Here is a 12,084-nt window from a genome sequence, read left to right as displayed (position 1 = left end):
GACATTAATGGCATTTAAGCATAAACGTTGAGCGCCAGGTCATTAAAACTTGGAAAGCTTTTTCGTTGAATTTCCATGTACACATTGTTAAAACTGTATCCCTTAATCCTTTGTGATCAGCTAATGGGAAAAGTTTATATTATCCACCTTATTTCAATATGCCCTAATTAGATTAGATTAGATGCCCTACAGTATGGAAACAGACCCTTCGACCCACACCGACCTCTGAAGAGTAACCCACCCAGACCCATTCCCCGAACACTATGGGCAATTTAGCATAGCCAATTCACCTGGCCTGCACATTTTTGGATTGTAGGAGGAAACCGGAGCACCCGAAGGAAACCCACGCAGACATGGGAAGAATGTGCAAACTCCACACAGACAGTCGACCGAGGCAGGAATTGAACCCAAGTCCATGGTGCTGTGAGGCAGCAGTGCTAACCACTGAGCCACCGTGCTGCCCCAAAAATATGGAACACTCCACGAATTTGTGTCTCTTTTTATCCAATGTCCTTAGAACCACCTTTCCTCCAAAGAGAACAAACCCAGTTCCTCCAATCTAACCATGAAACTGATATCTCTCAAAATAGATTTACTCTGGTAAATCTATTGTACACCCTCACATTCTTCGTGATGTGTGCTGATCAGTTTGTGTTGATGCAGGTGCTCTGCATTCTACATGGCCTTTCAATATCTTTCCAGCTGCAGATTTCAGTGCTGTGCTCTGTTGCCGTTGAGAGATTGTATAGCACTAGGCCTGGTGTGACACCTGTACTGTGGACTTGAAAATATGTAAATTCATTGCTCTTTTTCCCTCTGTCCTACCTGATCACTTCCTAGCCATGGCAGAACTACTTTTCCTTCGGGTAGTTTTGCTATATTTAGGACTCTTCTGTTATTTTCACTCATGGTGTCCGAATGAGAATGTCACTGTTGTCCATCTCCTGACAACTTGTGATCTTTTTTAATCAGGATTTCATAGACACATAGAATCCCTACAATGTGGAAACAGGCCATTAGGCCCAACAAGTCCACGCCAACCCTCTGAAGAATAACCCTCTCAGACTCATTCACCTACCCAATTACTCTACATTTACCCCTGATTAATGCACCTAACCTACACATCCCTGAACACTATGGACAATTTGGCACTTTTCTTTCCAAGCTTATATTGACCATTAAAGTCTGCTTGCTTATTACCCATAATTCATTCTACACATCTTGAAATATTAAATTTGTTTGTCCACAAATACTGCTAATTCTAGTATTTCTTTTCAGATTTCCAGCAGCTGCAGTCATTTGCTACTATCTTATTGCAGGCTTGCTCCCAGAACTGAGTCTAGAAACATGGGCAGGCTAGTTAACAGTCAGTTTGTATTAGTATGGACATCAGTGGTTGGCTTCTCTTGATTTTTTTCCCCCACTGAATCTTTGAATGACTTCTTTGCAACAGAAATCTGCTAGTACCTGCTGCCGTCCCTATTACCTAAGTGTGTTTGATCTTCTTGAACTGCTGCAGTCAGTATTTTGCAGGTGCTCTCACAAAGCTGTTAGGCAAGGAGTTAAAATTTATGCTTGTGGTGATGAAGAAGGTACAGTGACATTTGTTGAAAACAATAGTACCCTCTTTTAATATAGCACCTTTCATGTTAAAACATTCCTGTGTGTTATAGGGGAATATTTGACACTTAGCAAATATGGAAAATGTTGGTGGGAAGTCCAGAGATAAGATGTTGGAAAGTGTAGTTGTACCGAGGGATCTAGGTATCCTTGTGAATAAGACATGAAGAGCTGACATGCAGTTTCAGCAAAGTATTAGAAGGGCTAATGGAATGTTAGCCTTTTATTGCAAGACGATTTGAATACAGAAGTAGTAAAGTGTTGCTTCAATTGTATAGGGGCTTAGTTTGACCGTACTTGGAGTACCATGCACAGTTTTGATCTCTTTAACTTAGGAAAGATATTACATTTCCTCTGTGGCCATAACACACATCCACTAGACTTGTTCCAAAGATGTCAGGACTATCATATGAAGAGACATTTGGCAAACTGGCCTACATTCACAGAGGTTTCACAGAACGAGAGGCAATCTTATTAAAACTTACAAAAAGACTTGCAGTGATAGAAAGGATAAATTCAGATAAGATGTTTCTCCAGGTTGGAGAGTCTAAGATCATTTGGTGGGAGAGGGTGGTTTGCAATTTTAATCTAAGGGGGATGTCACTTAGGTCTTTGAAGAAAATTTTATTTAGTCAGAGGGTTGTGAATCTTTGCAATTTCTACCATAGAGAACTGAGGAAGTGCAGTCTTTGAGAGAATGCTTAAGATTGAGATTGATAGATTTTGGATTACCAGTTGCATACAAGGTTCTGGGGTTGATGTGGATGCAAGCCATTGAAATGCTCGCTCAGATATAATCGTACTGAGTGGCAAGCTGAACAGATTAAATATCTTACTCTGGTTCCTGTGTTTGTATTAAGGATAGATGAGCAAGGCTTTGTTCAGAGGTCAAATTTAAGGAGTATTGTAAAAGAGATGGAGAGGTTTGTGGAGAAAATTCCATTACTTACTGAAGGCATGACTAACAAAGGTGGAGAGAATAAGAGTGGGAACAATGAGAAGGCTCGAATTTGAGGAGCATATATATATGTGAGAAGGTTGAGAAATTGGAGGATATTGTCGAGATTGTGAGGGGTGAGACAATGGATGGATTTGAAAATAGGCATGATAAATTTGAAAACACATGCTTCTTAAGCCAGAGTCTTCACTGGTCAAGAGAGCATGATGTGGTGAGTGAACAAGATTGGGTGTGAGGCACAACGGACTGAAGTGCTTTGGGTGACCTCAAGATTACAGGGAGGTTGAATGCGGTTGGGAGTGCTTTAGAATGGAAAAGTCTACAGGTAGCAGTAGAATGATGGGAGTTTCAGTAGCAGCTGAGACTAAGGTGGATTCAGACAAAATTACAGACGTGGAAAACGTGATCTTGGTGATGATGGGGATACGAGGGTGAAAGTTTATTTTGAAGTGAAATATTTCACCATGGTCCAGCCTTAGATAGTTGTGATGGATAGATTCTGTTGAGGGAATGAGGTTTTTAGGAGGGACTGAAGACAATGGCTTTAATTTGTTTAGTACCTAAAAGAATGAAATTTGTGTTTATCCAGTACTGGATATCAGATTAGTCAATGCTGTGTGAGACCTGGAGGAAATGGTGTTCTTTTTACCTGCTAATCTCGTCTTTCAAGTTGATTGGTCTGTCAAAATTCTGATTGATTGTAGTTTATATAAAGTCCATCTCTTTCATTACCAGCTGCAGCCATCTCTCTTTCTCTCTCACACATCTATCCTCAGAAGAAGCCTGTTGCATTCTCCTGGACTAGATGGCAGGTTCCCTTCCCTGAAGGAGATTTTGTGAAAGACATTCAGTTTAGTGACAATGCATGTTCACTTTCCCCTGATGCTGGCCCCATATGTGACCAGATTCACTCAGCTCTATCACACAACCTGCTGTGTTTTAGGAGGTTTTCTCTCTCACTTTCTTTGTTTTTTTTTGTTTTAAGTTAATTTCACGGGATATCGGAAGGGGAGGATATGCAGACAGAGACTTCAAACTGAACATCACATTACATCAGGATCTGGCAGAGTCGCTCAACTTATCACAAAGTATCATAGCGTTTTGAACATGGAAGGAAGTAGTGCCATTAACATTGGGGAGAAACCGTACATTTGTGCTGTATGCGGACGAGGCTTCAGCCAATCATCTGGTTTGTCAAGACACAAATGCAGTCACACTGGGGAGAAACCATGGAAATGTGTGGACTGTGGAATGGGATTCAACTACCAGTCGAAGTTGGAAACTCACCGGCGCAGTCACACAGGGGAGAGGCCATTTGCCTGCCCTGAGTGTGGAAGGGGATTTACTCAATTGTCTACCCTGCTGACGCACCAGAGAGTACACACTGGGGAGCGACCGTTCACCTGCTCCATGTGTGGAAAGGGGTTCATTAATTCAACCAACCTGCTAACACATCAGCGGGTTCATACTGGAGAGAGGCCATTCACCTGCTCCGAATGTGGGAAAGGATTCACTCGGTCATCCGACCTGCTGACACACCAAAGAACCCACACTGGAGAGAGACCATTCACCTGCCTTGAGTGTGGGAAAGGATTCACTTTGTCATCAGATTTGCTGACACACCAGCGATCTCACACTGGGGAGAGGCCGTTTGCATGTCCTGAGTGTGGGAAGGGATTTGCTCGGTCATCCCATCTGCTGAGACATCAACAAGTTCACACTGACAAGAGACCTTTCAAATGCCCAGTTTGTGGGAAGTGCTATAAAAGCTCTGGAGACCTGGTGTCCCATCAACATGTTCACTCTGACGAGAGACCGTTCAGGTGCTCTCACTGTGGGTTTGGATTCTTGAGGTCATCTGACCTCCTTGCACATCAGCGAATTCACACTGGGGAGAGGCCATTCACCTGCTCAGAATGTGGGAAGACATTTACTCAATCATCTAACATGATGCGACACCAGCGAGCACACAATGGGGAAAGAGCCATTCACCTGTTGCGAGTGTGGGAAAGGCTTCATTCAAATGTCCAACCTACTGACACAGCGGTGACTCCATAGTTGGGGAGGACCCTCTAGATACGCAGTCTGTCAGAATTGCTGTTAAATCTTCAGCACATCCACACTGACCCAGAGACTCTGCACATATCCTCCATGCAAGGCTGAATTCAGGAAATCATCTCAACTCAGCATGCACCATTAACTTCACAGTGAAGGAGGCTGTTTTCCTGCTCCAGGTGATGATAGGAACTTGTTTATTTATTCCCACGACAGTTATTGGATTTTTCTGTTAAGTATACCCTGAACATGACCATTTTTATTGAGAATATGTCTACTGGTTATACTGGGTAATATTCTTTATAAGAATCAAATAAATCAGCTTCATATTAAATACAGGGTGTCAAGTCTTTCTTATCTCTGTGATATGTGTCAGTTCCTTTCAAAGGACTATCTCTTCCATCCTCTCCTCCAGTGACAAGGACAATGAGCTTATGGAGTTTCTTTAACACGAAGATTCAGACAATCTGATCTGATTCCTTCAGGGATCTACCTCGGTCTCCTGCTGACGTGCCTGGCATCATAGACACTGGTCTTAAATCAATTCGGTTCACTCCATGTGATGTCAAGAAGAGGTTGAAAGCACAAGCTGATCTAGTCCAACATGAGAAACTATTTCCATGTCTGACAGATTTCAGTGTGAATCATATCATTGGTACAGCATTGAAGGAGGCCATTTGGTCTTATTCCGACACAGGGTAAAGCCTCCCCTGCCAATTTAAACCAGGAGCACAGAAAAGATCTACCCCATGCAGTAGGTAATCTGTGAAAATTCGAGAGGCAAAGAACTATCCCAAAAGTCACTATTTAAAGTAAAAACTAACAACTTTATTTTTTAAAGTCTAACAGAATAATTAACTGACAACTATTTACAACTCCTTTCTCTAACCTATCTTTTACTTTCCCTTCTACAATACTGGTCTGATAAAAATTCCGATTAAGATTTACAAAAAAAAATCAAATTTCAAAACCAGCCAACAGTCTCTTTTTGTATCTTCCTCTGTAGATTTGCTGTCCAGGTCAGTGTCGATATTTTTTCTCTGTGCAAACTCCTTCTCCAGACAGGTACCTCTCAGAGTTCTTACTAGCAGTCTCCATCTGTTGGCAGTTCTCATCTAACTGTACAATTTGTTTAATATTAATACCCCAAAGCATTGGATCATTTCATTGGTTTTAATGTTGTCAAAATAACAAATTCAAACTTGATTGGAGTTTAGTATTTTGGGAGTTTAATTTAAACTGATTGGCCGAATTTGAATTTGTTTTTGTCTCACAACAACCCAGGTACTGGTAACTGCTGGACCAAATGTTACATTGTAAATTTTACAGTACTCTGTGTGTCTCTCTAAGTCCTTTGCTAGCTTTCAACTCTTAAAGATACAGTACCCCTTATACCTTCATGACAGTCCATTGTGTCTGCACTGGTTCTGTCAACTCGTGCCAATCTCCTGCCTTCTCCCCATATCCCTACATACCATTTAGATCTAAATAATCATTCAATGTCTTCTTGAATTCTTCAATTGATTCTGTATCCACCACATTTCCAGGCAATGCATCCCACTACTTGTGGGAAGAAAGGTTTTTCCTCACACCACCTTTGCTTTGTTTGCATATTACTTTAAATCTATGCCCCTCATTTTTTTTCTTTTACAAGCAGGAGCCTTGTTTGGGACGGTATGGTGGCTCAGTGGTTAGCACTACTGCCTCACAGCACCAGGGACGCGAGTTTGATTCTCACCTTAGGCAACTGTGTGAAGTTTGCACATTCTCCCCGTGTCTGCTTGGGTTTCCTCCGGGTGCTCCTGTTTCCTCCCACAATCCAAAGATGTACAGGTCAGGTGAATTGGCCATGATAAATTGCCAAGTCAGGGGTAAATATAGGGTAGGGGAATGGGTCTGGGTGGGTTATTCTTCAGAGGTTTGGTGTGGACTTGTTGGACTGAAGAGCCTGTTTCCAAACTGTAGGGAATGTAATCTAAAATCCAATCTAACCGCTTTTCCTTATCCAGCCCACTTATTTTGGAAACCTTTATTAAATCTTCTTTCAGGCTTCTCTCCAAGGAGAACAGCCTTAATTTCTTTGATCTAATCGCCGAACTGAAATTTTGATTATTTGAGTTTACAAATTCATTCTCTCAATGTATCCAATGTCTTAACCACTTGACTGCAACAAATCCATATATCTGTCTATTTAAATGTTGATAAAGAAGAGGGATATGGACCAAATACAGGCAAATGGGACGAATTAAGTTTGGGATACTTGCTCAGCATAGACGAGTTGGACTGACAGGTCTGTTTCCATTTTGTAAGATTCTGACAGTAAAAGTCATCTTAAGCTTTGTAAAATGGGAGTACTTAATAACTGATCACTTCCCACAAAAAAATACAAGTCAAAATTTCATGTTATATCTTTTATACTTGTTACTTGCCTTTCCTTTCATCCTCCCACTTCTGAATTTTTGAGTAGGATGGAAACTATTTTGTTTTATGGATCAGCTGTATTTATGAGCTATTACTGCTGTCTGTCCAGTAGTTGCAATCCTTTTGTCCTCAATATGGGTATTATTATTATACATTTCTTTACATTTTTTTTACATTTCTTTAAGAGGACTTCATAAATAGCTTCAACTTCTATTGCATGTACCCACTTGACAAATTACTTTGCTTAACTCTTTCAAATCAAATGTAGGTTTGCCTAAATTATTTCCTTAAATTCAAGCTATTTTACTATATGCCTCATTAACTCATTTACAATCAAAAGTTTTTTTTTAAACAGTCATAATCCCTAGAAATCTCTGACAACGAAGCATAAATTTCCTGTGCTCTATCAGCTTACTCTGCATCAATAAAGTCCAGTTTCCTTTGGCCAATCCATTTGTCCCACTGTTTTCACGAAGGACACGAAGAACATCTCCACATGCTTTTCCTTAAATTTTGATAGAACCTGTACAAATTCAAAAAAATTAATTACTGGACTTTGACTCAGATTTTCTGCACTAGGGCCCACATCAGCATCTGATGTCTCTTTTAAACTGCAGCATTTTAAAACCTCTACTTGGGTTCTTTCTCTTTCTCTCCCCTTTCCAATTCTAATCTGAATTTTCTCACTTCCACTTCCTACCTTTTTTAATTCCATTTCCTTTCCTACTTCTGTCTCCAGCTTTTTTTCATACTCACACTGCTTTCATGTGATTCTGATGTTTTGCCAGTAGGAGTATCTTTTCTTGTCTTTCTGCTGAATTCAAATGCTGTGCTAATGCTTTAATTGTATCTGTTTTCCTAGCTTTAGCAGACAAATGCACACCCTACCTTACTTGCCAATTTAATTAATTGGATCTTTGGAAGTTTACTTAGTACAGTCAGGGGCAACTCTTCTAAATGCAGTCAATTCATTGCAATTTCTAGACCACTTCTTATTTGCAATTTTGATGTTTTCTTAACTGTTATCACTAATTAATGCCCCAAGAAATCCTCATTATTTCTGTTTCAAAATAATCCTGAACTGCCATATATTGTTGTGATCCAATTGGGAAAGTGCACAGATTCTCAAGCCTCACTCCCTTATAGTTGCGACAAAAGTAAATTATTCAATCGAAGTACACTGTTATAGACCAGACCAAAACCCCTTCAAGTATATCAAGATGATAATCTCAAACCTAACTTTTATTTAAAGGCAAGTATAAGGTGCTGTGTTCCAGATGTAATTTGATTGGTTACACCACTTGGCTTTAAGCAAAACACAGTTAAATACAAGCAAAAGAAAGAATTGTTATAACTTTAAAAGTCTATTAGAAAACTTAACAGAACAATTGATTATTTAGCTAGTGAACAGCAAGTGTATTCTTAACAAAGGCAAATTTAGCAAAATAGTTTGTCTGAAATGTGATGTTTCTCCTGTCCAGGAGTAAAGCACCAAGAAAAAGTTCTGGCAGAGGGAGATGTTTGGCTGCTTCCGCAACCAACTTGAAAACCCCAACAACTACTGAAAGCTAAACTAAAACCCTGGTTCTGTGGGAGCCTGACTCCACCCATTCAGGCTGCTTCCATTGTTCCAACTCAAAAAAACCTAAGGCCTCACAAGTTGTTATTGGTTTGGAGGAGACCGCTTGTTACCTATGGGTCAAAACCTCTCTTCAAAAACAAGGATAAAATACATCGCTTAAAGCCATAGTATTGTCACAACACAAAGTCCCAATATACCGTCTGATGGAACAATTTAATAGAAAACATTAACCAGGTTCCTGTACTTAACAAGAACTTCTGTTTATTGTAAATAATTACATTCTAACAGAAGTACTCAGCCATGAACTATCTATACCTGGCTGTACATGTTAAACCTCCTTTAAAATCCCTCCACACCATACAGGCAGGGACAGACAAACCATGGATGTTGTGGATGCAGGAGAAAAGTACTAGGGAATCATAGTTCAAAAGCATACATCTACAGGCTGAGATGAAGTATTCCTTTTTCTTTCCCAAACGCTTGTCTTCCAAAGTCCATCCTTTCAGATCCTTGGTTCTTTGCTAAAGACATAGGAGATTTAAACTTTAATTGTTCATTTTCACAATTATTGGTTGAAGGTAATAAAATACAATAAATGGTGGGAGAAAGTAACTGTGTCTCCAGGCGTGACTGAGTTGCCTTAAGCTGTCTGGAAATTTTCAGCTACTATATACTTCAGTTCCCCAGGTACCAGAGATTGTTGCTAGGCTAATGACCTTTGAAATCCACAACTAGTCACAAAGGGACAAAATAATATGTTACCTCTTACTGGCTGAATCTCACTTTACACACACACTTCAGTGCCATTCTGTCTTACCTCTCCTCCTAAATTCCTCCAAAGCAACCGTGTAAACACAGCTCACAATGAGTTGCACCAGTCCTTGGTTCCAAAACAGTCCTGTTCGCATTCCAATCCACAATCAACATTACAGAAAATAAAAGGATGCAGTCTTTACTGAACCTCAACTGTTTACAATATATGTAAATGTTCAGATATAAAAGACCAAAAGGAAATTTTACCAAATTTGCTAATGAAGCAGTGATAGGTAGAAATAAATCTCAGCTGTGAAGAGGACATAAGGAGGATACAAAAGGATACAGATAGGTTGAGTGTGTGGGAAAGACCTGTTATATTGAGTATAATGTTGGAAAAGGTGAAATTGTTCATTTTGGAAGGAATAATTTCAAAAAACCATTATCTACATGGTGAAAGATTACAGAGCTGAGATGCAGTGGGGAATGTGTGTCCTTGTTCATCAATCTGAGGAGGTTAGCACTGTAAGTAATTAGGAAAACTAACAGAATATTATCATTTATTGTGAGGGTAATTGAATACAAGTAGATGGGTCACACTTCAGCCATACTGGGTACTGGTGAGAGTTATATCAGATACATAAAAGGTAAGAGAGAGGCTAAAGTGGACAATGGACTGATGGAAAATAAGGCTGGAGAAGTCCATATCGCATGTGCTGGCATGTATTAGAATGTATGAAGGTGGATAAATCTGATCTGGTCCTGATCAGATATAGTTAAAAATCACGTAACACCAGGTTATAGTCCAACAGGTTTATTTGAAAGTAGAAGCTTTTGGAGTGCTACTCCTTCATCAGTTGGGTGGGTACATCACAGAATTTATAAGCAAAAGATCATGGTGTCATACAACTGAGGTGATGTATTAGACAAACCTGTTAAGTTTTTAATCACTTAGAATGGGTATACAGGTTTTGATTAATTAATATGTAAATCCCAGAATTTAAGGTAACTTAAGGTTTTATCAGTGGATTTAAAAAAGGTGACATCTCAGCTCAGATAATGCATTAGAGGTGTGAGGTTAGAGTCTGTCTGTATCCCAACCCGGAGTTGGATTGGTTTTATTTCCAAAACAGAAATTTATAAAATGTCACATTGACTGACTGCCTACAGATTGTGTGTTTTTTGAACAAAATAGAATGTATCTGCAAATGCAAATTCACCTCATAGACTTATATGTGTGTGAGTGAGAAAGAGAGAGAGTGTATGGGAGAGAGGGAGATAGTGTGAGTGCATGTGTATGTCAGTGTGGTGGAGTATATGCCTGTGAGAGGGTGTGCGCAAGTGTGTGAGAGAGAACATGTATAAGTGAGAGTGTATAATGTAGCGTCTGCATGACTTGGCCAACATTGTCCATCTCATACGCTGAAGGCAAGGATGCCCCAGGGCATAGTATATTGGCGAAACCATGACAATGGATGAATGGACGCTGCGCAACAATCACCAGACAGGGATGTTCCCTCCCAGTTGGGGGATACTTCAGCGGTCAAGGACATTTAGCCTCAGATATTCGGGTGAAGGTCCTCCAAGGTGAACTTCGGGATAAGCAACAATGCAGAGTCACCGAGCAGAGGCTGGTAGGGCCTTCGGCACCATGAGGATGGCCTCAATAGGGATCTTACTACAGGTGACCCACTACACGATACACTCTCCCACACACACAATCATACACAAGCACACACACGCATACAGACTCTCTCTCTTGCACACACACACACACACACACACACACACACATTCACTCAAGTGCTCACAGTTTCACAGGCATATACTCTATCACACTCATGCACACACTGTATCAAGCATGCACACACACTCTTTTCTCTCTCTCTCTCACACACACACCAGCGCATGCAGACATACACTTAATTCTATGGGGTGAATTTGTAGATTGCAGATTTGTAGAATTTGCAGATACATTCTATTTTGTACAAAAAGTACACAATCTGTAGGCAGTCAATGAATGTGACATTTTATAATTTCCTACTTTGGAAATACAACCAGTCTGACTCCAGATTGGGATACAGACAGACTCTAACCTCATACTTTTAATGCATTGTCTGGGCTCACCTTTTTGTAATCTAATGATAAAACATTAAATTATCTGGGGCTGTGACTTGAAAGAAATTCTGGAATTTACATATTAATCAATCAAACCTGCATTCCCATTCTAAGTGATTAAAGATTTAACAGCCCATCTAGGTCTGTCTAATAAATCACATCAATTGTATGACATTTTGATCTTTTACTGTGTCCTATGTACCTGCCCCACTAGCTACCTGACAAAGGAGCAGTGTTCCAAAAGCTTGTACTTGCAAACAAACCTGTTGGACTATAACCTCTTGTGTGAATTTTAACTTTGTCCAATACCGGTGCCTCCACACCCTGACCAGATACATCCAAGAACACTGCAAGAGGCGACAGAAGAAATTGCAGGGGCCCTGGCTGATATTTTTGCATCATCGTCAGCCATGGGTGAAGTCTGGAAGACTGGAGGGTAGCAAATGTTGTGCCCTTATTGAAGAATGGCTGCAAAGAAAAACCTGGAAGCTATAGACCAGTAAGTCTAACATCTGTGGTAGGTAAGTTACTTGAGAAAATTCTGAGAGATAAGATATACATGCATTTGGAAAGACAA

At 40.1% G+C, this 12,084-nt stretch overlaps 2 protein-coding genes across 14 annotated transcripts in view; one reads left to right on the top strand and one right to left on the bottom strand.

Annotated features, from left to right (window-relative positions):
- Positions 1-4,896, top strand: part of LOC132836120 (gastrula zinc finger protein XlCGF8.2DB-like) — a 45,045-nt gene extending 40,149 nt beyond the window's left edge. For all 13 annotated transcript variants that reach the window (XM_060855417.1, XM_060855414.1, XM_060855415.1 and 10 more), the window contains one exon: positions 3,564-4,896. In XM_060855417.1, the coding sequence (XP_060711400.1) occupies positions 3,564-4,636 (1,073 nt within the window). In that variant the 3' untranslated portion in view covers positions 4,637-4,896. The remainder of the gene's footprint in view (positions 1-3,563) is intronic.
- The window catches only part of LOC132836201 (zinc finger protein 850-like), a 52,610-nt gene that overhangs the window by 18,513 nt on the left and 22,013 nt on the right, over positions 1-12,084 (bottom strand). The gene's annotated exons all lie outside the window — the stretch shown is intronic.

Source organism: Hemiscyllium ocellatum, chromosome 46, assembly GCF_020745735.1.
Source record: "Hemiscyllium ocellatum isolate sHemOce1 chromosome 46, sHemOce1.pat.X.cur, whole genome shotgun sequence".
NCBI classification, from domain to species: Eukaryota; Metazoa; Chordata; class Chondrichthyes; order Orectolobiformes; family Hemiscylliidae; genus Hemiscyllium; species Hemiscyllium ocellatum.
This window is presented reverse-complemented; position numbering and strand designations above follow the sequence as displayed.